The sequence below is a fragment of the Zychaea mexicana genome (genome assembly GCF_025766255.1).
Source record: "Zychaea mexicana strain RSA 1403 chromosome Unknown BDB00scaffold_11, whole genome shotgun sequence".
Lineage (NCBI taxonomy): Eukaryota > Fungi > Mucoromycota > Mucoromycetes > Mucorales > Lichtheimiaceae > Zychaea > Zychaea mexicana.
Window position 1 is genome coordinate 367,413 of NW_026516674.1, and position 25,269 is coordinate 392,681.

Below are 25,269 nucleotides of genomic sequence, written 5' to 3' on the forward strand. Positions count from 1 at the left end.
TGACAAACAATGCAGCAATAATAACAACAGGAGCATCGGGTCAATTTGGCCGTATCGTAGTAACAAATACATCTGTTTTACTGTCGCAAGGTCAACATGAACGCCACAGGATAGTGCTATGACGTCAAGTATCGCTTAAATTGTAGCTGTAGTGAATATCACGAATTTGGAAAAGCGTATGTATAACTATTTCAAGAACAGCAGTATTAGCTGTCTCAGTGGTTTGTCCGTCCATTGTGGTGATGACAATGCTTATAATGCCACAGCATCCAAATTGAAAACTAACACATATTAGTATAAGGCTGCATATAAAAATAAAAACTGAGGCTTAGATAAATCCAGCAAAGTCAAATGTACGCCTTTTATCGACTTGGCTGTGTTGTCAGTCTTACTCTGCGTCTATAGAGTGAACACAGCCCGGGCATTTGTTCGCTCTGCACTGCTAGAATATTGTCATTGTAATTATCTCCACCATCCCTTTCTCTATCATACTCGTTTCTTCTTTCATTTCTACGAACATTTTATACTTTTGTTCTTTTACGTCATTGCCATCAGCAAGTATGTAGGGATACAGTTGTACTTACAATTTACAGTAAGCAGCTTTCGTGCTGCAAACCTCTTCATATTTCGGAGCACAGGCGCAAACGCTGGGATAGCAATGGCTAAATCCTAAACTCAAACAGTTGATCATCCTGCTCGATATTATTGTTCACATATATTATAGCTGCTATGGAAACTTAAAAATCATGATAAAAAATGGGTCACTCAAATATGCAGCTTCTACTAAGTATCTCCAACTGATTTAGTAACACTGCGAGAGATGAAAGGATGACTGACGGTCTAGTTGTTGTAGAGATCTTTTGGTAATTCGCTTTGAGCATACACTTACATGTCCTACTAATAACTGTCACGAAACTATCATGCCAGTACATCTTTGTATCTTATTAATTTGGCCTACTTCATAATAGCAATCGCTGACATAAGGTGCACGGGTACTACAACCGAACCCATTTGGAAAAATACTTTGAAGCGCTACACTTTCAAAGAAGAGCCATGACACTATTTCATGGGTCCCACAATAAAGATGCTGAAAAAGATATATATAAATAATCAATGGAATAGTTTGTTCATGAAGCGATATATAAAAAGTATAGTCTACCATCTAAGAGGTTTGAATTGGCTTGCCTTCATTTAAATGCTTGTGTGCTCAAACCCAATGCACATCATTGGAACCACAACTACAAGGCTTACAAAATTGATGCGTAACAAGTCCAATTGTGTTCCAGAGTTTTCTTATAAAGAATGAGAAAGAAGTACAACTTTATCATAATATACTGTATATATTTTCGATTGTCAGTGCTCCTCATTAGCGGTACAGTACATGCTATAAAAGAGTAGTTTAGCATGATCTTTTTCTCATTTTTCTTTTCTTTTCTTGACCGTTTTGTCTTTTTGCTCTTTTGTTATATCCTTATGATGAACGTTTATATATTTGATGACGGCACACCGGGTCTACTCCCAGGATATAGCACTAGTAGAGCTTTGGAAGTAAACGATTTGAATATGGGGCGTCAGGTACTCCATCAATTTGGTTTTCTTGTAGTTGTGCACTTGATGAATATAGCTTGTACTGAAGTAACTTGAGACCATCGTCACCGTCATTAGATTCTTTTGTTTTTGTTTTTTTTTGTATGTGATGTTTAATGAATAGGGTAACTTCTACGTCTCTAGGTGCTTGCGATCTATCGAAAAGTATATTTATTTGTCATGATCACTAATTAACATTTTGAAATAAATATAATAGCGGGCAAGGACACCACGCCGCATAGTGAGCGTAATTGCGTAGAAATCGAGCATAGCGATAGATAATACGAAGTTGGTAAAGAGGTGATGTGCGCTGCGACGGGCGACATCCTCCTATCATACTGTTGCCTACAGCCAATTGAAAACGCCACCCTTTTGGCGTTACGTTTTTTATGCGTGTACCATGATAACGCTACTGCTATGGAAATGAAACTTTACGTTGTAAAAACTCACTTGACCATTGCCTTTATTTATTTAAAAAATTGTATACTGGTCAACTCGTTTTTATCGCATATTAGCGTAGCTTATAGCGTATTACGTGATCTAAGCAGCGAGAGCTCTGATTATTCTTTTTTTAGCTACTGGGGAATATCCTAGTTATCTTTGTATTTTTTCATGTTATTGCTGCCATATCTATCTACCCTTTGCGATTAGTGTGAATCATATCATACCTCTAATATTATAAGCGTAACGGGAGCCTTTACAGAATGTTCTCTCAATATAATAGTATATGCAGTTTATTTTCTCACATTTAAAATTAACTCTATTAGTAAAAATCGACATGTAGAAAAATTCACTGCTGTCAAATCATTACAGATTACAAAAACTTCAGCCCCCAGCACTTAAGCGTTCGAAGAAGCAATCAGTACTTAAGTCTTGAAACACTTCACTGATAAAATATATTATAAATACGTACTTGTCAACTGTTGCGAACAATGTTTTTACTAACACGGTGGGACAGAATCATCATATGATGCTTGAAGTTTTTAAAAACGTACCTACTGCTCTAATCTCATATGTGCGTATTTTCAAAAAAGTGGGGCATGTTATCCTCTGACGGATCAGACTTTATCCGTAGTTGGAATAACCGCTTCAAAATCTTTTTTACTTTAGTCCAGCTACAATATCCCATACCACAACAAGTGCATTCACAAATTTGACGTAAAAGGATAGATTGGCTTTATAGTGATCAGAAGGTTTGAGCGTCTATTACGGGCTGATCACAAAGTACCTGGTACAATACATGTCATAGGTTGGAATCACGCAAGATGCCCTACTATCTTTCTGTCGTACCTGAGAGAAAATGATTGATCTCCGATTGCCGTGTGTGCTGGATTCGCCTTTGGAGTGCTCTCTTTCTGTGAGCGTTGCTTGACAGATTTTTGCATCAAGTATCATCGGATGGAAGCTATATATTAAGGCGGAATGTGTAACTTGCTCATGTTTAACTACCACACATATCCAAGTGAAAAAAAAGTATAAGCCCCTGTCGTTCACAGCAACCATCTGATAAGCCAATGAAATAAGGAGAAAGATGGGTGCACGTCCCGCAAAATCTGATAAAAATAAACATCAACAGCTCAGATGAATAAAATTGTGCTTTCTTTCTCTCTTTTCAGGAACCACCTAACTTTCTGCCATGAAATTTATAATCCCACACGATAGATTTGTACGGAAAAGTGACTTTAACAAGGCCGCATACAGCTATGCATTATTTAGCTGGACCTTATTTTTCGGATACTGTGTTGCATACCAAATCAGTCGTATATACCTGTATCGCACTCGAAAACAACGGATACAAAACGACAGACGAGGAATGAACGCTGACGACGACGATGACGACAACGATATCAAGGATGACAAACCCGACAACAATCTTCCCCTTAACGGACTCTTCAACACATATGTACGGATACCTTGGCTCACCAATATGATACCTGTAAAACACGTTTTGGGCGTATCGTTGTTTTTTATTACGAATGTTATATTTTGCTTTTTTGCACCATTTGTACTCGCCCCGTATGTTCCTGAATACGAAGTCCCGATACCAGCTCTCATGGACAGAAGATGTGTTTATATTGGCATGGTGAACTGGAGCTTCGTTATTGTCCTTGGACTGCGCAATAATATAGTGACTCGAATGTCCGGGTTGACGTTTGAGGCGCTAGTCCCTTTCCATCGATGGGTCGCTCGGATTGGCCTACTTGAATTCATCCCACATATTGTCTATCGACTGTAAGTTCCATCAAGTCTTTACTTGTTACTCATATACACTTTATATAATTTATATAATCTATCAAATGATCTCATACTGTAACTTTGATATATGGCTTTTTCTAGATGGTGGGCATATGACCAACATAAAATTTGGTATGAAGCAATGACGTTGGACTCCGAGTACATGACGGGTACACTAGCAACATTTGGATTCTTCCTCATTTTCATCACGGCTTTTGAATACATCCGACGAAACCACTTTGAATTGTTCTATTACACGCACATCATCGGTTTTGTCATTGCCATGATTGGTGCTTTAACCCACGAGATTTCGTGTATTTACTATTTCAGCCCTGCAATTATTCTATGGATCGCCGACCGACTATTACGATCTTATAGATCATGGCGCATTCCCTCAACCCTGCAGAGCATCGAGCCTGTTTCCAACAATATCATGCGTATACGTTTCAAATACGATGGTCTTGGATCATTTGTACCCGGGCAATACGTGTTCATGGCGTTTGCTCACAGTGCCACTGATAAGCTGGGGAAAAAATATCGGTCGTGGTGGCAACATTACTTGAATTGGTACCCGATGACGGTGGCCGAAATCTCGAAAACGATCCAGTGGGACGAAACGACACTATTACCGCGGATGCGAGGAACCTCCGACACGTCGTCTGCAACGGTCTACATCAAGGCACTCGGCGACTTCACAAAAAGTCTTTATAACGCAGCATCACTTGGTCAAGTCCAGAGTTTTAAGGTTGATGGACCTTATGGACCAAGACTAGAATATCAAGACAGCCACGTTATGGCATGCTTTGCGCTGGGTGTTGGTGTCACACCAGCCTTAGCGCTTATTCAGGACTGTATGAATCGCCGCTCTGCAGGGAGTTCGACAGTACTTACATCAAGTATTCATCTTTATTGGATCATTCGACATGCAGGTAGCTAGCAGTGGTAGTAAGAGATGGATACGAGATACAATTCCCATATACATAATTTGGACAAACATGAGGGAAGGTGGTTTAGCGTGTTGAATTATTTTCAACAGACATGACTGACCTAAAAAGGAACAAAAAACTTTGCATACAATTAGACGAGCTTGAACCGTTGCGGGAAGTCCTGGAATCATGGCTGCACGCGTCCACTCATTCCTCGCCGCGATTCAATCTCTCGATCTTTATAACCCGTGGCACGGCCATACCGAACGAAGAACGGATGGTTGGTACCCGATGGTCGTGTGGGTCAAGGCCCGACATTGCCCGATGTATGGACAACATCAAAAAATTAGAACAAAACAAGAAAGTATGGGTTCATACCTGTGGTTCAGCCGAATTCATGCGGTCCGTTCTCAATGAAGCTGCACGGTGCCAATGGGAAGCACATCATGAAACCTTTGAGTTTTAGTACTGCAATTCTAGTCTGCTGCTCGAATCTATACAGTGTAATAGCTTAATAATATGAATTAGTCCTGACCTCTCAAACAATTTTTTATACTGTGTATTCTATGCTTATTCTTTTTTCTCTTTGATTACTATAACAAGGTAAAGTCATAAGTCTCTATGTGTAACATTCAAGTGTGTCCGCGGAGATTTGGGTTACATATTAAGGGCTGCTTTGGGGCAAAACCTGGTAAAAAAAAGTGAAGATCGTTTCGTATCACCGAATGTCAGGGTTTCGGTCCACTCTTATATTGAGGATGATTCTGTTTGTATATAATCTGGCGTGACACAACATCAAGCTGGATTTGTGTCTGGCCCGCGCAAGCAACATGATCGTGTATGTAACAATCTGATGATCTGATACTGAATTCTTTGTACTGCCACATACAGAATACGAGATCAAGAGAAAAAAACGAGACTAATCTAATATAAATTCATGACAATACAAGTAAAGTTCCCTTTCTTTTGTCTACCTTTCGTTTAAAACTTCTCTTAGCAATGGCTGCCTCGGTCAAGGATAAACGTGCTTCCTCATCCATTGAAAATGAAAAGGTTGATGTTGTGGTTCCACCATCTCAACAACAGCAGCTGCAACCCGAGGTAGAAGAAGAGGATAATAGCATGCAGCCTGGTGTCAAGAAAATTGAACTGCTCAAGCAGGTGTGGACCAAGTCTGATATTTATATCATTTGCATCGGGTAAGATCACAATCATAATATACATCAAACAACACTACTCAATAAAGCACATTGAGAAATGCATTTTTCTATTATTGATTTGGCTAAAAACTACGGTCGTCTATCACCATCTATTAGTGTTCTGTTCGTGTCATGGTCCTCTCACTGGGAAGGCTTCATTCTCCAGACTATCAACCCCAACGTGACCAGCTCCTTTGGCGCTAACGCAATCATGAGTATCCTGAGCACCGTTACCAACATTTTGCAGTCTGTTCTGTTTCCTACCTACTCCAAGTTGAGTGATATGATCGGTCGTGCTGAAATGTTTACTGTGTCTACTATCCTCTATGCCGTCTCTTATATAATCATGGCCACCTCCCAAAACTACGCAACGCTCGTGGTAATAATTCGTTGATACCTGCAGCATTTGATTCCTTTAGCTTATTTATCATATCTGACTCGTTGATGTTATTCTCTCATTTTTGTTTGTTCTGCAGGGCGGTAAAGTTATTAACACCTTGGGCGATACTGGTATTATGATTCTTTGCCCAATTTTGATTGGAGGTAAATAATTTTTGTTAGTTTAGGGCTTGTTTGCTATATGAGTTTTCAAAGAAAAAAATTCACATCGTTCGAAATGCACTTTAGATTTGACCAGTGTGAAGAAGAGAGGCTTTTACCATGGTCTGTTTAATATTCCCCGTATTATCAACTTATATGCCACATCTTATGCCGGCAATGCCTTTTGGTACAGTGGCAATTGGCGCTGGGGTAAGTCCCATTTCAAGGGGAAAAAGATGAAGCGTGTTGTAATGATCGTACAACAATACTAATCAGTTTTTGTTCTGCTGCTTGCACCAAAATAGGTTATGGCCATATTCCATTCCTTCTTTGCGGTAGCGCTGTCCCTCTCTTGTTTGGCCTTTTTCGTACCCAAAAAGTGTTCAAGGAGCGCGGCCTGTACGATAACTACAAGAAAGCCTACCGGGAGCGACACGGTCACCGTAGCCGATGGCATAGCTTCATATGGTATCTTGTTCAAATCGATATTGTTGGTGCAATCCTTCTTGTTGGTGGTCTCGCTATGATTCTTTTGCCTCTCGTGTTGGCCAGAAAGCAGTTCGGCGGTTGGGCTACTGCCAATACTCTTGGTACCCTCTGTGGTGGCGTCGTAACTTGGGCCTTGCTTGTCATTTGGGAATGGAAATACGCCGAAAAGCCTTTAGTGCCACTCACCAAGTGGCCTAATAACACTGCCATCTTGGGTGTTTGTGCTGTTTCTACGGTGACCATTATTTCATCGACCAATTGGCTTTACTTTAATACCTATCTTCAAGTTTCTCGTAAGATCTCTCCTGGTCACGCTAGTATGCTCGGTCGTGGTTACAATACCGGTTATATGGTCGTGCAGTTCATTGTCGGTTACTTGATGATGAAAACTCGGTAAGAAGCCTATCCTTTCTGCTTTTCTTTTGATTTATTTACATGATAGTTTATGTGGCACATAATAATCAACATTGATAATTTCTAAAACATAAATTCATTAGTGTTTGGCGCCCTTACGTATGGGGTGGCGTTACATTGATGATTCTTGGTCAGTATTATGCTGCGTTATCTTTACGGGGTCGATCAGAACACTTGAAAAGATATATCAACACGATCATTTGTGTGCTTTATAGGTGTCGGCCTCATGATTCCCGCTCGTAAACCAAGCTCTTCGGAGGCATTCGTTGTTATCTCTCAAACAATTGCTGGTATCGGTATGGCAACGAATTTTTGGATTGTGGGAAAACTTTGTTGGGCTACTATAAAAGTGTCTAATTCATATTTTTTGGAATTGCTTGTGTTACAGGTTCGGGTATGATGGACATTCCATTGACTGTAGCAGTACAAAGCTGTGTTCCTCACGATGGTTAGTTTATACTTATACACAATGTATGTATATTGGGAGAGATTACTGACGAGTGTATTGAACTGTGATAGATATGGCCATGGTCACCGCCCTGTTTCAAGTCGGTGGTTCTATTGCTGCTGCTATTGGCTCCACGATGGCAGGTAGTATTTGGAACAACCTGTAAGTCACTCCTCCAGTCTTTAACTAGACCTACTAGCCAACTAATGAGTTGCTGAAAACTTCTGTTGACTATAGTATAAGCTTTACTAACACGACAGTATAACAATGAACTGTTATTTTTCAGGTTGCCTCAAAAGCTTGAACAATATGTCCCTGGTGACTTCGATGCCGCTCAAATTATGGGTTCGATTTCGGTTGCCCAGGGCCTACCTGAAGAGCAGTACCAAGGTGTCGTCCAAGCTTACAGTGAGGTGATCAAGACATTGTCCACCATTGCTGTGTGTGTCGCTGTTCTTACTTTCTCCTTTACCATCCGCATGAGATCGTTTGGTCTATCGGACAGCCCTAAAAATCGCGAAGAAATGGAAAAGCAAAAAGATGCTTCGGATACTACTACTGCTACTATTGATGAAAAGGCAAGACAACGTGGTAAGAAATGCAGTTCTCGGAAATGGTCAGATCCGCAGCATTTCTTTGGAAGTGTCCAGAAAGATCCTCCTGTTCGATCAACGCGTATTGTGTATGATGGGATATTTGTTAACGCTCTACATACATAGATATGTAGTTGGCGGAGGGTATAAACTAGATATCCCCACTTCATCTTTTATGGTTGGTGGTGGCGAGTCTGCTGATAATAGTACGCTGGCGTCGTTGTGAAATTGCATTTACGTATTCAAAACAATGTGTAAAATTGGCATGTATTGCACGATAAACAAGTACGCCTCAAAGCTATTAAATGTAATTGAGCGATATTCATAGTACAAAAAACACGCCAATATCTGGAATAACTGTTTTTATATTTGTTTTTGTGTCCTTCACCTGATGCCATGGTAATGGTATTCATGATAGATAGAGTCATCCCTTTACCTTATCTAAGAGAGAGTGAATGCGATGTACTACTCTTCGGTCTAATAGACCGGAGACATAATAATGATTAGTTTAGTTGTTGTTGTTGTAAGGTTTGCGTTTGATTGTTACCACTATTACTACTACTATTAACAAGAATTCGCCACCAAAGTTTAGGTTCCTGCGCCCCTCGCTCGTATGACAACTAAGTAGCGAAAAAGTTGATAAACCTGCTGTAAGCTATGCGTTTAAAAAGAGGTATCAAGGGGGCCAATGGTGCTTGAGTGCTCAAGCGGAAGCAGGAGGAATCTCTTGTGTGAAGGATTGCTGCTGTTGTCACTAAGATAACCCCCGTATCGTTATGAGACACACATGTCAATAAAGAAAGAGAGAGAGAAGAGCATCTTTGACAGTTGCCGCTTTTAGTTTCTTTTCCCCTTAAACATAGAGTGAACGTCGAAAACAAGCAAGAAAGGCCAGCACTTTCTCGCTTTCGCTCTTTTTTTTCAAGAGCTCAATCAATCCAGATGAGCGGATGCGGGTACTTTCCGTAAAAGTTGGATTTGACACACGCCTCCTTTTCTTTTGCCACCAGAAAGAGAGATAAAGAGAGGAGTCCTGTATCCTACTACTGACTACCATTACGAGCGGTCATTTAAGGTATACAACAAGGGTGACCCATTCAGCACCGACATCAATAGCCTACGCTCAACGCCCATTCTCGGGGTGACGCTTTCCGTTTCAACCTCCCAGAATAAAAGCAACAACAGTAGCCACTACGGTGGACTTGCATGGTGCATGCTTGGACGCGCCATGGTACATTACTTACCCCTAAACTTTGTCTTTTGCTTTCCGTGGAGCGGCAAGCATGAATGCGTCGTATATGGCCACACGGAATTTCGTGGTGCTTTACTTGAAAACACGAGTAAGAAAGAAAAAATATCATCCTGTAGTGATTCGAAGCACAAACATTTGTAAGTACATGGTATACGATCCTTGTATTAATGAAAGGTAACGCAGTAAATTACGCAGTATGTCGATTGAGATGAGTATGGTTAGGCGCAGTACGGAGAAAAAAAAAGCGTAGTGTTTATTGTTTGCAAAACAATGCACGCTATCAACGTGTCATTAAACGTAAATATCCGTTATTGTTTACATAATATTTGTTGGTAGGATAAGAAGCTCATCACCACTACAAGCGTCCATCGTTATCAAAGATAATTGCTCGCATCATATTGCTTCTTTTATTTTGCAAAATATCATACAGCATTTCGCACAATATATAACGTGCCGTTCTTCCTCTCCACTAAAAGTTGTTTACGCGATACAACTTTTCCGATCGGGTTAGATCCGTGAGACAACTTTTGTGAACCTACAAAGCATTTCTTCTTGGCCCCCTCCTAGTTTATGCTCTCAGCCAGACGGGTGCCCTATGTTGCACTTTGTGAGCAAGTTTGGAGTTGAAGAGAACCTTGTGTAGTAGTACTAGCACCACAGTAATAGTGACAACGGCGGTGTTCTTACACAAAACACCGACATTTCCGCTGCAAACAGGTTTCAAGCAACTATTCTGTAGCATCTGCTGACACAACTGTTTGCCACAGTAAGGAAAATCAGACATTTAGGAGAAAAAAAAAAGAGGGTATTGCAAAAAGAAGTAATAGCCGATTTCTCTTCTATAGCAGCACTACGATCAAGCCAGTACTATTAAAGAAGCTGTTGCGAAGCACATTTTCATGTATGCTACGGCATAGATTCAAGAAATATCTAGTTGATCCATTGTTATGTTGGAAAACAAAGAGTTCTTCTTTTCGTCAATCTCTATTGTTTAGATAGTACAATAAAAGAAAAAAAAGCTACCCTGGGTCCACATATGTGCGTGTATCAAAGTTTCTTTGTGTGAAATGATAACATGCCACTTGACATTACTGTTTTGAAATCTTTTTTGTACACACACATTCACACATACACGATGTAAGTATCGGCATGATGTACATGTGTGCTTTTCCGATGCATTGGATCTGTATACTGCGCTGTAGTATAATGGTTATGATAGAGCCTGCTCCTCCTCCCCTCACAAGATGATATCGCCGCGTCGTTTTTCACAAAAACTGCGAAAAACGGAGCCGAGAACACAGAGTCTAAGAGACTCTTGTATTGCTCCCTAATTTCCAGATATTCCGGAATGTGGGTGGTAGAAGTACTCCGAGCCTTTTCAGATGGTTTTCAGATGGTCGGTGACTTAAAGCTTTGCTCTGAGAAATCTGGTGATACGACAAAAAATCTAAGCTTGGAACGGTAACCGACTGCTACTACATAGTATGTGTGATTTATTTCACTACTTGGATGAAACGACTGCGCAATACATCATCGGACTAGTACAGCATGATGCATTTACGATCTAGTAAGTCTGGGAATGTGCATCATCGTGGGCCTTATCGCAGGATCCTATCTATCAAACATAGTGTGGGGCGTGACGATATTGGGGGAGACGGATGACAATATGTGTTTGCTTTACACTTCCACGATCTACTACATCTTTCTTTGAGGGGGAAAAATACCCACAAGGGAGAACTTGGGGGCTAGCTAGTTTGAAGAGGAATTGGGAAGAGAACTTATCCATATATAAACAGTTAAACGCGCCCTTTAACATCACTTACTCGTTGTGCTTCTTTCTTTTACTTTTTATTATACCTCTTACTAAAAATAATGTCTACACAACTCGCTTACGCCGTAGCAGCCTTCATCGCAGCTATTGTCGTTTATCGACCATTCATAACCAGACTCGATCGCATGCGCTATATAATCTTTTCCACAGCAGTAGCCTTTGCAACATTGCTCTTATTTGCCTCATCCCTTTCTATTACCACTACCACACTGCTCAGCGGCAACAGCAACACTACTGTTCCTATTCTATTCAGCAATCATGTTGGCAACACGCTATATTACCAATGGAAAGCACCAGCAGTAGCAATTTCAACATACGCATACAATAGCTATAATGAAAGCACCATCACTGTCTGGAAAGATCTTTCTCTGCTCATCTTGCTTTCAGCTACATCCATCTCCTTTTGTGGTATTCTATCGCGATGGGATTTTCCAATTCTTCATGTCAAACCCAACGAACCTGCTATCTGCAATTTTGTACATCGTCATGTATCCTCGGTAGCTATCATTCTACTTGGAAGTTACAGGTAAATGGGAAGAAGATCTACTAGTATCTACTTTTTCCATTCGTGGTTACACTTGGTCTTCTAAATTGCCAGTTATTAACACACCACGTTTTTTTATAATAGTAACGCCATTAATAACACAGAACATCCACATCAAGTCGTGTCGATCTTGTGCCCAGCTATTGCCATGTTGTATCTGATCGCTGGCCCTTATCTTTTTCGCAGATGGGGCGTCGTCGTAGCCACAGCGTGTTTGATCGCTTATATTGGCCATGTCAGCACTTTATCTACTTGTAATGATTTTCAGCAATCGCTTTTTGCTTCATGGACAGTTGCCGACTGGCTCGCCGTCTCATTTATCTTTGCTGGTAGCACTGCTGCATTGGACTACTGGGATGCTATCATGAATACCTACCCATACCTATCCTCTGACAAACTCGAAGACCATGTGCGCATGCAGGATCCAATGAAAATACACTACTGGATCCACCTTACAAAGACCATTATGAATTTGTCCTCTGAAGCTGAACTTGATCCAGAACCTATTGAGGACTTGAAAGCCGCTATCCGCAGCTTAGGACACAACGGTCGGTCCTGGAAAACCATGTCGATCCTGTTCCCATCCAACCTACGACAAGAAATGTGCGTTCTCTATGCCTGGTTCCGCGTCTGTGACGATATCGTGGATGACATGGATCCCAAGATCTATGGCACCTTTGCACTCGATTTGGTCCGCAAATTTCTAAACGAAGTGTTCCATGGCAAGAAAAGCAAGCCCGTTTCTCGCCAGGCAACAACCAAGTTCGGCAAGGCTGCATTCGGAGACCCTAGCGTACCAAATGTGGTCGATTGGAACTATTATGCACAATACCTTAACGAAACTCAACTGGCGACCTTGCGCGGTTTCTCTCGACTTGCACCCATTCTTTGCCCCAAGGCTGCTTTTGCACTTACTGATGCGTGGAAAATCGATATCCATCGCCAGGCGATGAAGTCGCAAGACGACTTGCTCAATTATGCAGGTCTTATTTCCGGCCGATTCGCTGAACTTTGCACTTGCGTGATCATGTACAAGTCCGGCCGTGGAAACTGGAGCGGTGTGGATCCCGTTGCTCGAAAAGATGATGTTCTCAAGCGCGCACGTGCCACTGGACAGGTATAGAACAAGAAAAAGCTCTTTGCTTTGTTTGTTTACGTTTCTCAGTGTCAGATGAGGCTAAGTTTACTTTTTTCTGCATCATGTTATTCTAGTGTCTTCAGCTTATCAATATTGCCCGTGATCTGATTGCCGACAGCCTCGAGGGCAGGTGCTACGTTCCTCTCCAATACATGCCATCCCGACGGACGTACAAGACACTCAAGGATTCCCGTGACCCGAGCCGAATTGGTGAAAGCACTTTAAAATCTTACGCGATGCAGATCCTCAAGCTGGCCGACTGCCTTACAGGTCAAGCACAAGTCGGCATCGATGGCTTGCCCTATGAAGTACGCGACGGTGTCCGAGCAGCATTCGAGATCTACTCGGCTATTTCTCCTGCTATCCGTAACGCGCAAGGATTCCCAAAACGTGCCAAGGTCCCCAAACGACGCCAGCAGATGATTGCCTTTAGCTGCATCTATGGCTTCCATCCAGGATTGGGCCGTGTTCTTCAGGCTGCTCTTTACAAGCTTCTCATGCTTAACAAACTCAGTGGACACAAAAAGCTTGCAGACATTGCTCTCCCATCAAAGTGAGCCGGGGTACTCAGAGCTGAAGTGGGAGTTGTTGTATCTGCACATCATTCTTTTGTAGTGGTTTTTGTATATTTATTTCGCAAATGCATCAGCCCCGCACCCTCCTCTTACTACATCAGCAACAGCTGCTTTATCATATATCATATCGTGTCTGCCATTGAGCAACGACATCAAAAAAAGAATAAACATCATATTTTGTGCATAGCTTAAAAAACTGATAAACAAAATAAGGGACCCCGCAAGCGTATCTAGTATCTGTATATAAAAGCTGTTTTCTCTTTATTGTGTGTGTGTGTGTAATCATGTAGAAAGAGAGAGAGAGAGAGCATATGTGTGTGAACACAAGAAAGCAATGACGGAAGGGCGGAGCTGATCAGCGATGAAGAAAATACAGAGCTTTCCTTTTCCGCTGCCCTTTGTGTTGAGTGATAACAAAACTGTATTACGCAAACTGCACAGCGTCGATCGTTTTTCTCTTTTTGTGTGCTCTGGGCTGTATAACGCATACTATTTTACGTCCCTGTGATAAACATACAGAGGGATAGCGCATATTAAAAAGTATCGCACCAAGAAGTATAAAATGAAACCGTGATAAACGTCCAGCCATTGGTCACCTCAAAAGTGTGGAGCGCCGTCGGATGTAATCTGCAGCTGTATTAAACTTTTTTTTTTCTCTATCGGGGAAACGACGCGGGCAGCGTATAATGGCGTGATTGAGTGGTGCTCCGGGGAGTGAGAACCGAACTCAGAGAACGCGCCTTTTTTTCTTTGTTCGTTTTATCAGTTACCAGAAGCAGCAGAAGCAGCAGCAGCAGCAGCAGTACAGTGCAGCAGTAAGCAGGAGGGCAATAAGCAATCCGCTTCTATGGAGACAGAGGGTGGCCATGGAATGAGGGAAACACAACCCTCATGCTACTGTGGAACATTCGACAAGCTCATTAATAAAGCATGTGTCTGTGTGCCAGAGAAAATATTGAGAAAACGAGCGGCCGCTTGAGACATGTCCAACGCGCGCCTCTCCATTTTTCTACACATGCTTTCGCCTCGCATCGTTTTATTGTTCTCCTCCTCCTTGCATTCATCGTCCATCATTCTTCAGTGTATCGAATCGATTGGGGGCAGCCTCATCCTTCTCTGCGCAAACAAACAAGGGAAGCAGGACGATTGGTTGCACAGGGCACGTGTGACGAATGCAGTTTCAACAAGTTCGCACTTCCCAAAGAAGTACTCACGCACTATTTTTATCATTCCCGACGCCCCAAACAAGGCAACCATCGCCTGTCAAAATATGTTGCGTAAACTGTATATATTTATACTCTGGCGCACCCTCTCGCCCTCTGCTCATTTTCCACCTTTTTCTTTCTTCTTCCCTTTGCTGTTGTTCTTTGTCACTACCCTGTCCATTATCATGCGTTCTGCCACCGCCATCCTCTCTGCCCTCGTCGTCGCCATCGTCTGCATCAGCGGCTCCTACGCCCAGCAAGGCATCTTCAACGTCACAAAGCCAACGCCCAACTCACCCTATGTTGCGGGCCAGAAGCTTCCTCTCGTCTACGATGTCGCATCCACCACCACTGAGCAGAGTGAGTCTATAGAAGCTTCAGTAGCAAGTCAACGAGGAAGGCTAACCTTTTGAATTCTGCCATTTACCCAAACCTAGCCCTCCAACTGAGCGTCACCTTGATCGACCCCCGCAACGCCACAAACAATGTCCTGATGGTTCAGAACGGCGATATCTCCCAGGGCTTCAGCAACCAAAAGGAGATCGGCAACACCACCGTCTACGAACACCAGACAAACGTAAGCTATTGCAAGAGTGAAATGGTAATAAAAGGATTAAGCTTTCTAATGGGTGCACCTATTTATATTAGTACGACATTCCCACCAACACCGCCGCTGGCGAGTACCAGGTAAGCATATGACATAGATATAGAGTTCAGGGGCAGCAGCAGAAGCAGCAGCAGCTACCACCGCCCCGCCAAAAGCAAGCAAGCAAGCAAGCAGGCAAGCAGGCAAGGAGACCCAAGAATAACCCACATTTCCCCAATATAGGTTGTTTACACCAACACCATTACTGGCTACAACACCACCATCCCCATCACCATCGCCGAGGCTGGCACCACTCCTTCCCCTGCCTCGCCATCATCCACTGACGGCTCTAACGATGATGAGACGAGCATGTGGGACACCGGCGCTGCTTCGTCCATCTCTCTTGCTCCCGTCTGGTTCACCTTACTTGCCGTCGTTGGCATGGCTCTGAACATGTAAAAACCAAGAGGAAGCATCAACAAATTAGCTAATACCACTCTTCTTCATACAACAAATCATTTCCACAACACCATTCTGTAATTTTTTTTTCTTTTTTCTCAATGCATTTTTATTTACTTTTTTAATAATTTGAACAAAAAGGCTTAAAGATGATTTGCCTCCTTAAAAAAACTGCTTGAGAGCGAAAAGAAAAGAGAGAGACTGGAGACCACAGAGTGAAAATGGAGAGGAAGAATACAATTAACAAGAGTAGTCCCAAGTCACGCACCCTGACTAGTATATACACAAGTGAACTAGCCGCAAGAAATTAAACATGTTTATTTCTTGCCAGCCTTCTGGGCAGCCTTGGTGACCTTGCCAGACTTCTCAGTCTTGTCGACGGCCTTGATGACACCGACGGCAACGGTCTGACGCATATCACGGACGGCGAAACGGCCAAGAGGGGGGTACTCAGTGTAGGCTTCGACGCACATGGGCTTGGAGGGAACCATCTTGACGATGGCAGAGTCACCAGACTTGACGAACTATTATATCCACAACAAAAATGACATTAGCAAACTTGAGCACTGCAAATGTTATCCAAACCCACCCAATCTGACAAAGTAAAACTGCTTTCTTACCTTGGGGGCATCTTCCAACTTCTTACCGGAACGACGGTCGATCTTTTCCAAGAGCTCAGAGAACTTGCATGCAATGTGAGCGGTGTGGCAATCCAAGACAGGAGAGTAACCGGAACCAATCTGACCAGGATGGTTCAAGACGATGACCTGGGCAGTGAAGGAAGCGGCTTCCTTGGCGGGGTCGTTCTTGGAGTCAGAGCAGACGTTACCACGACGGATATCCTTGACGGAAACGTTCTTGACGTTGAAACCGACGTTGTCACCGGGGACACCTTCAACGAGCTGTTCGTGATGCATTTCGACGGACTTGACTTCAGTGGTCACGTTAGCAGGAGCGAAGGTGACGACCATACCGGCCTTGATGACACCAGTCTCGACACGACCGACGGGGACAGTACCGATACCACCGATCTTGTAGACATCCTGGAGGGGAAGACGGAGGGGCTTGTCGGAGGGACGGACTGGGGGATCGATGCTGTCGATGGCTTCCAAGAGGGTCTTACCGCTCTTGGCACCAGCCTTGGTTTCCTTGTTCCAGCCCTTGAACCAGGGCATGTTGGGGGACTCATCCAACATGTTGTCACCGTTCCAGCCGGAAATGGGGACGAAGGGAACGGACTTGGGGTTGAAACCGATCTTCTTGATGAAGGTGGAGACTTCCTTGACAATTTCGTTGTAACGGGCCTCAGAGTACTTGGTCGAGTCCATCTTGTTGATGGCAACGATGAGCTGACGGACACCGAGGGTGAAGGCCAAGAGAGCGTGCTCACGGGTCTGACCATCCTTGGAGATACCAGCTTCGAATTCACCAGTACCGGCAGCGATAATCAAGATACCGCAATCAGCCTGGGAGGTACCAGTAATCATGTTCTTGATGAAATCACGATGGCCAGGGGCATCAATGACGGTGACGTGGTACTTGGGAGTCTCGAACTTCCACAAGGCGATATCGATGGTGATACCACGCTCACGCTCGGCCTTGAGCTTGTCAAGAACCCAAGCGTACTTGAAGGAACCCTTACCGAGTTCGGCGGCTTCCTTCTCGAACTTCTCAATGGTACGCTTGTCAATACCACCGCACTTGTAGATCAAATGGCCGGTGGTGGTGGACTTGCCCTGTTGATCAAAGAAATAGAACGTTCACAGAGAAACATTATGCGTGTGTTTGTGAGTATACATGGATCAATCATGTTTATTAGGTGGAGAAATTTCAATGGAGCATTTTGAATGTTACTTACGGAATCGACGTGACCGATGACGACGACGTTAACGTGAGTCTTCTCCTTACCCATGGTGTATTGACTACATAAAAACAGGATGGGATGAGTACGTCTTGTCTTGAAGGATCATTGTATCCATCGATGCATCGTGGCATTAGGCCATAGGATGATGGATGGATGGATGCATATCGATGCTGTATGTATAGGTTGGCGTTACTCACCTTTAAAAAGTTAAAAGGGAAGGAATCCGAAGACGGCAGACCCCAAAAGTTTAAATATCCCTCCTCTCAAAGTCCGACAGCAAAAAGTTTTTTTTTTAGTTCTGCTTTTAATTCGATCACCATCCATCCTTAGCAGGCCCCTATCATTGCCTGAATCATCGTCTTGTGCAATTGCTCTCGTTCGCTTCCTTTTCTAATCATTTATCAGGCTTTTCTTGACACAATTGTCTTTTTTCGCTCATTTCGGGTACTGGGGCGGAGCTGGCTCCTGATTTCTGATATTTGCCCCACCCCCTTTATCGGTTACATTCACCGAAAAAGCGCTAGTAGGTTCGCGAGACCAGTTTTCTCCAACTTGAAGGCTGTCACAACAGTCGTAACCGCAAGCGAATGCCACTGCGATTCGTCGTTTCATGTTCGAGATGTTGAAGGCTGTGGCGTATCCACGGATGAGCGATAACGTATTTTCGAGTCAACCCCAAAACCAGGCATTATACGAAGAGCTGATATGTATCCCTGAGAGCATGCAGTTCGAATATGCTTCCGGGCAATGAGACACCGCAGCACAATAGGATTTGTTCTATTAAATGCTCCATCCCAATTGTTTATAAGGAAGTTACTTGCCAACCTTTATTGTCCTCATCAAAGTTAGAGACCACCGTCGTTATATGAGCCAAAACGTGCTGGATCGCTCAGTGGGAAGGGTGCCGGAATGGGTATGTCCGCTGTTGGTGCTTGTTTGTTGTTAATGGCGGTGTTGTCTTTTGCATATAAGCAAACAAACAAATTTACAAAGCTTCAAGTAGAGAATCTTGGAAGAGTCACTGGTTGCCGTTGCCGACATATAATTATAAGCAATACATGTCGAATCCTAGGAGACGAGAGAACCTGATCAAGAAGGCAAAATGACGATATTGAAATACGTGGGTGATGTACACATAAGCTACTGCCATTGAAGTTACAAGAAGAGTATTAGGTTACATTCACAACGAGAGTTCAGCCCAGAGATAAATTGTGCGACAGAAGCATTACTCTCACATATCGTAAGTGTGGTGACTAAAATATACCGAGTTCGTCGGCCAAGGGGCTTTGCGACCTGTTGTGACGAAATTTATGTGTACAAGTATATCTCTCACAAGGAGCTTACAGTGCTGTAATACTCATCTTGATCACGTATAGTTATAAAAATTGATGGTTACAACTTTCCAACAAGATACGGTGTTGTCCGCACTTTTAGCCATGAGGCCTACCCGTGCCTCGTCGGCTCTCTGCTTGTTCTTGTCAAAGGATTACTTGCACGTTATGTCTATACGGCAAGTGTGAACGCATGTTCTATCATACTTTGCATTAACAACAGTCGCGCGGTGTTAATAAAGCAGGAAAGGACATGTTTCAATGAGCATTCTATATGATACGAGCATTATTTTTGTCTTTTTACGCACTATGTACAATCTGTACTTACTTTTCTATGAACAGCTCTGTATAGGACGCTTCATTTTATTTTTCAATTTTAGCTTAGAATGCTTCTTGGTCAAGTTTCGTTATGCTGAAGAGTCTTGTGGAGTTGGCATTGATCTCAAAAACGAACGCAATTTTTATTTATGCTTTGCGATAGATCGGATAAAAAATTAAAAGTGTGTAATTGTAAAATTGTATGTGGGTGCTCTGCTTGTTTTCCTTGGTGAGCAGAAAATAAGTTCACTGAATTATTGTGTACGGTCGCTATAAGATGGTGACTCGACAAGCTCTGCCTCTGGAATTCCAGATTCCAAAATGGTGTAGGGTTCCAAGATCACCTTTCCAATTTGTGCTGCTTCGTCAACAGCAATCACAGCGATGGCCAATGTGTTTTCGCCGCTTGTGTTGAGAATACCCTTGGGAAGATAGTATTGGGTCTGTGGACCAAGATCATTGGCATATCTGCCGAGCTGCCAGCCATTGAGGAACACCAATGAGCGGTAACGTGCCTTTGAGTCATCCTCGAAACGAAGGCTCATAGGAGCATCGTAACCTTGAGGAATATCCATTTCAAAGGTGGTTCGGTACCATGAGACGCCAGTTCGATTTTCAGATTCGGGGATAGATGCCTCTTCCCAATCATCGTCAGGGAAACCAGGCAAGTGCCAGCCATTGCGCTCACCAAAGAGACCGCCTTCATTGTATGGGCCACGGACTGGATCAGCCAAATCCTCACCGCCAAGGTTACCTTTAAGTTACCAGAGTTGTTATTTTTGTTGTTGTCAGAAGTAGTGTTGCTTTTTTTTATGCATTTTAGCAAAGAAACACTGAATTACACAAACCTTGAATTCTCCAATCGATCGACCAAATGGTTTGGTTGCTGACACCCAAAAGCTCAGACTTTGTAAAACCGCGGGCTTGCTTATAATTATCATCGGCGTTCCAGTCGTCTTCGTGGCCAGTGGTCCACAGCAGAATAGAGATAATGTTCTCGCCTTCGGGATCAATGAGCGTGCCATTGAGATTGGTAAAGTCTTGATTGCCAACATCGAAGCCGCCCAAATAATGACCATTGAGCCAAACAATCCAAGCGGATGCAGCGCCAGAATGACAGGTCAAGTTAAAGCCAGTGATTTGAGAGGTGCCTTGGAAAGTGCCACGGAACCAGATATTGCCAGTGTGATAACCTGTGTTAAGAAATGCAGAGAAACTTAGTGTTTATGCAAACCATGTAACACAGCTGAGATTTTTTTACTTTACCGTAATCGTCAGCATATAGAATCGGCCAAGTATCAGGAATGGTGACAGAGTTGCTCTTCGTACGGTTTGCCTTGATCCAATCTGAGTCATCAAAATCGGGCTGGGATTCGGGAGCTCCAGGACTATACTTCCAGGTAGCCTCGGAGAGATCGGTGTACTTGACCTCGGGATTACCAAAATCTAAAGTACCAGACCAAGTTCCATGACCGGTGGGAGACATGCTGATCTCCTTGCCATTCCAGGTGAACGATCGAATGCTTTCAGGTGCAACAATTTGGATATCGGTGGTCTCATCAATATCACCCTTGAAGGCGACAGTACGGCCCTTGACTTCTGCACTGCGGACAAGATAAGGGCCTTGGATCAAAACACGTTCGTTCTTCTTGGCATCGGTAATAGGTGCCCACCAGCGAGTGGCACTGGAATAGCCGGCAACAAGCACAAGGAGATCTTTACCAGCGCCGCTGATATAGATAGGCGTCGTACCGTCGGGATGCTTGTAATTGAGTGTCAAAATGCCATTGTCGACAGAGTGGGATACGCTCTCGTCTTCGGTCTCGACCTTGACCCTCTTGTCGTTCTTAACCTTGATGGCAAATTCACCATCTTCTTCCTCGTAAGCGTACACTAGGATCACATCGTGCGAGCCCATTGCTTGATGCGTGAATATTTCGCTTGTAGAGTAGACCAAGTGATGCGAGTTGAAGTCGTAGTCGGACGTAAGAATCTTGGCGTCACGGCCGTTCAAGATGAGCTTGCCATCTTGTGGTACCTCAAAAGTGCCATCGGAAGTTTCCATGGTAATATGGAATCTTAAATAGTATCAATAACGAAATGATCAGCGTCCCGTATAAGTATTATATTATATTTGCTTAAACGGTATTAATATAAAACTTGTGCTACTTACTCGTCCTTTTCCTCAGAGGCTGTATCCCAGTGCTGAGCAATGTAGAACTTGGTGTTGGTGTTGACATCAGCAAGTCCGTCAATCAAAATAATATCACTGTTATCTGATTTTGGCTCGAAGCGCTCCGTAGTCAGGAACGGCTTGACTGTGTGGAAGAATGTTCCTGGAAAAAAAGTATGGGAAGTAGCATAGAAAAAAGATCAGTTTGTATACAGATATATGTTGTTTGTAAATAAATTATGCAAACCTTGCAGTTTAACTTCATAGCCCTTGGGCGTCATCAAACCCGGTTCCGAGATAGGAGCACCGTAGTCATAGCTCGTATATACACCTAAAAATTTGTAGCATGTCGATTAGTACTCTGTTTGCAATACTAAGCAAGAGATGACTATACGACTGATATGATACTTACTGGGCTTCGCTAATCCACCCCAACTCGTACCTGATATAAAGCATACAATTAGCCTTATTTCCATTATCGCAACCGATACTTTTATAAGATTCACTCGAACTTACCGCCATATGTCATATACAAATTCTGGATGGTTGCGCCTTGTCCATAATTGTTCTTATAGTATACCTTAGCGTATTGCTCGTTTACAAGTTGCCGGCAAGCGTCATAACCAGGTCCGCCCCACGGATCAAAAGCACCGCCTTGGAATTCATATAAAGCGAATGGTTGATCTGGGTTAAGAAGCTCATGCATATCACGCCAATGAGTGCTTCGGTTATTTTGCCAAACTGTTGGATTGGCACAATCGAAGCCCAAGGGGTAAGAATCCCAGCCGTAGATCTAGAGATTGATTCAGTCAGTTTTTTTTTAAAAAGTCAGCAGGTATAATAAATTCATGCAAGACATAATACCGGGACATACATCAACAGATCCAGGTCCGGTGATCCAATTGCCATTGGGTGAGCCAATATCATTGAAGATGGTCGGCACATCCATTCCATCCTCCTTGAACTTGTTCTTGATCATTTCCATATAGTTCTCATCCACATTGTCAGCGTATTCATTGTCTATAGGTTGATGGTGGATTTAAAGAAACTGTTCATCAGACAACACATTAAGTGAATATTCAAAAGTTACTCGAAGAAGGTATAATTACCAATTTGGTTCAAAATGATATTGCCTCCTTTGGTGATCTGATTAGGGACAAGGAATTTGTCGATTGCTTCAAGCCATCTATTTAGTTCCCGGGAATATGTCAGTAGTATTGTCAGTACAATGTATCCCCTATCCAATTCTCGTATAAATCAAGTGATACATACTCTGCTGAATTGGCATCGTTCTCGGGGTTGCTCTTACGCGCCATGTCATACTGGTTTACGAGCCAACCGGGGAAGCCACCACAATCCTAAACGACACATACGTTTGCAAAATGTGCTATCAGTCATACCGGGTGATCGCATAGGGCACATAAAGAACCTCACTTCGCTTTGTCCACTAATAGCCAGCGTCAAGAGTACGTTATGCCCTTGTATGTTTATGAGGCTACACTTACAACTTCAGCGTTAATATAAGGGCCGGCACGTGTAATCACATGGAGATCTGCAGCCTTGGCAGCATCGAATGCCTTTTGGACATTACGGACGCCATTGAAATCATAGACACCTTTCTTTGGCGAATGATAACCCCAGTCAAAGTAGAAAGAGATACCATTGAACTCAAGTGCCTTGAATTTCTCGGCAATATCAAACCATAAACCTGGTGAAGGCAAGCGATAGTACTAACAGACCAATTTATTTGCAAACAGCATAATCAGTTTCAGGCGCTTATCTTGATTGGTCGGTAAAACAAATAGTAGACGAGGCTAGTATTTACATGAAATTCGCCACTGAACAAGAATAATCGCTCGCCATTGACGATGAGGTTATGTGTATCCCAAGTAACCGGCCCATCCTCCTGTCGGCCTTCAAAGCTATGACCGACCGGCACTGCGGAAGTCGAGGTGATTGCCGTAATGGCTAGTGAAATGCTTGTCAACACACCCTTCAGAAGCATCGTGTATGCATAAACCTCAAAGTTGATAGCCCATGCTATACTCGTCCCGCTTATATACTTTGTTTTAGAAAATAAAATTGTAACCGTACAGGACATTAGCTAAGCGATCAAACCATGAGAAACTTATACCAGTTTTGGGAGTGCTGGGACGGTGTTCACCACAGAAATCATAATTTACATCCCATATACTTTGCTGGTCTACGTCTGCTTTTCGGCTTGTTGTACAAGGTCGTACTTACGGAGTGACACGATCTTTTTTTTCTCTTTATGAAAAACGATCCTAGCCCCAAAAAGACGACAGGGCGGGTAAATTTATTAATATTAGAGTTACCTGAGGCCTTCGCGCTAGACTGACATCACTATTTTATGCAAAAATACTCTCAACTTTCTCATACATACTGCTTCACATTAGGTCTGTTCGTAGCAAGCTGGCTGTAGCCGCAGGCGATACAAATGAAAGTGAGTGAAGTTAATTTAAGGACATTAATAATGAATTCCAGAGCTCACTTTGATTACACTCAATTCCCAGATAATATGTAGACACCAATTCAAAATCAATTATTCTTGAAGAAATTTCCCAACTCGCCTGATTTAGCAAAAGAAGTTGTTGCACACTGCAAGGAGAATTTTCGACCAGAAAGCTTGAGCGTTTTCCTCCGAGCTTTAGCATCACACCCTTCTTTTTTTTGCTCTTTCACATATACTTTATGACGCGTTTTCATAGGCATCGAACCAGAGATTCCGGCATTGTGGTACTGTCAGATCCATCGACACCACCAAAGTCTCTCCTTGCATCACACTTACCTTCCACTGCGTGAAAAATGGAAACAATCGCCTTGTTCTTTTCGGATACTGTTATATCTCGTTCCGTTATAATTATTACATAATTGATTACTTAACGGATAAGATGCTTTCTGGGGTTCGACAAACAACCCTGGCTGCTTCGCATTTTATTAATCATTTATCTGACCAGGAGGGCGCCTTTCTTGTAAATTCACGCTAGTGCATTTTCTTTACATGTTGATTAAATCAAGACACGTACTTGCACCTACCATTACCACAGAAAGTTACGCGTTATGTTTTTCAAGTATGTGTGTGATGTATACATTATTGCGCATGTATCAGAGGGCGTGGTAAAAGATACAGAAGCGTTTTTATTGGGCTTTGCGCCAGCAAGCTCCGTTCGAGTCACCTGAAAAAGAAATCTTCCCGCGGATGCTGACGTTCTGGTGGCATCCATGAATCTTTTTATCTGTTGGGGAGGGAGAAAATGCAATATATCGCATGGAATTATATGGATCGGTCTCTTGCCATCATCACCGAGTACATATGAGCAGAGACTCTGTGTAATAAAGTTACCGGTTTATTCTCACATTTACCGCAGCAAATCAAATGAAAAGAGTCAAACCAACAGAAAGCCTCACCTCCTTTCGGGAAATTACCTTTTTCCGCATGTCACAGATAAACAGTTTATGTGGCTAGAACGATTCTTTTTTTTGCGTTTAAAAATACATATAACCGGGCAGGTCTCAATCGACTAGTGCGATCCTCGTGGTA

General features: G+C 42.9%; 6 protein-coding genes across 6 annotated transcripts; 4 read left to right on the forward strand and 2 right to left on the reverse strand.

The window, feature by feature from the left end:
* Positions 1-3,186: 3,186 nt before the first annotated feature.
* On the forward strand, positions 3,187-4,848 carry BDB00DRAFT_50965 (ferric reductase like transmembrane component-domain-containing protein). Its single transcript, XM_053117656.1, has 2 exons — positions 3,187-3,819; positions 3,925-4,848. Exons 1-2 carry the CDS (start codon positions 3,224-3,226, stop codon positions 4,757-4,759), a joined length of 1,431 nt encoding a protein of 476 aa, XP_052983301.1. The 5' UTR covers positions 3,187-3,223; the 3' UTR covers positions 4,760-4,848.
* An 899-nt stretch (positions 4,849-5,747) lies between these two features.
* Positions 5,748-8,557, forward strand: BDB00DRAFT_757524 (major facilitator superfamily domain-containing protein; the record flags this gene model as incomplete). Its single annotated transcript, XM_053118993.1, has 10 exons — positions 5,748-5,947; positions 6,065-6,326; positions 6,424-6,490; positions 6,575-6,697; positions 6,793-7,369; positions 7,474-7,520; positions 7,606-7,686; positions 7,779-7,838; positions 7,910-8,000; positions 8,125-8,557. 10 exons carry the CDS (start codon positions 5,748-5,750, stop codon positions 8,555-8,557), a joined length of 1,941 nt encoding a protein of 646 aa, XP_052983302.1.
* A 3,649-nt stretch (positions 8,558-12,206) lies between these two features.
* On the forward strand, positions 12,207-13,753 carry BDB00DRAFT_757313 (Squalene/phytoene synthase-domain-containing protein; the record flags this gene model as incomplete). The annotated part of the gene is made up of 2 exons (XM_053118974.1): positions 12,207-13,175; positions 13,271-13,753. 2 exons carry the CDS (start codon positions 12,207-12,209, stop codon positions 13,751-13,753), a joined length of 1,452 nt encoding a protein of 483 aa, XP_052983303.1.
* Positions 13,754-15,161: 1,408 nt separating this feature from the next.
* On the forward strand, positions 15,162-16,021 carry BDB00DRAFT_757322 (uncharacterized protein; the record flags this gene model as incomplete). Its single annotated transcript, XM_053118976.1, has 4 exons — positions 15,162-15,336; positions 15,414-15,553; positions 15,625-15,663; positions 15,806-16,021. The coding sequence occupies 4 exons, from the start codon at positions 15,162-15,164 to the stop codon at positions 16,019-16,021; spliced, it is 570 nt and encodes a 189-aa protein (XP_052983304.1).
* A 317-nt stretch (positions 16,022-16,338) lies between these two features.
* BDB00DRAFT_757329 (translation elongation factor EF-1 alpha) lies at positions 16,339-17,933 on the reverse strand (the record flags this gene model as incomplete). The annotated part of the gene is made up of 3 exons (XM_053118978.1): positions 16,339-16,545; positions 16,642-17,757; positions 17,880-17,933. 3 exons carry the CDS (start codon positions 17,931-17,933, stop codon positions 16,339-16,341), a joined length of 1,377 nt encoding a protein of 458 aa, XP_052983305.1.
* Positions 17,934-19,788: 1,855 nt separating this feature from the next.
* BDB00DRAFT_868874 (beta galactosidase) lies at positions 19,789-23,712 on the reverse strand (the record flags this gene model as incomplete). The annotated part of the gene is made up of 12 exons (XM_053126518.1): positions 19,789-20,288; positions 20,383-20,727; positions 20,801-21,612; positions 21,708-21,870; positions 21,955-22,038; positions 22,120-22,149; positions 22,224-22,500; positions 22,582-22,727; positions 22,817-22,893; positions 22,980-23,065; positions 23,213-23,437; positions 23,533-23,712. 12 exons carry the CDS (start codon positions 23,710-23,712, stop codon positions 19,789-19,791), a joined length of 2,925 nt encoding a protein of 974 aa, XP_052983306.1.
* Positions 23,713-25,269: the final 1,557 nt, after the last annotated feature.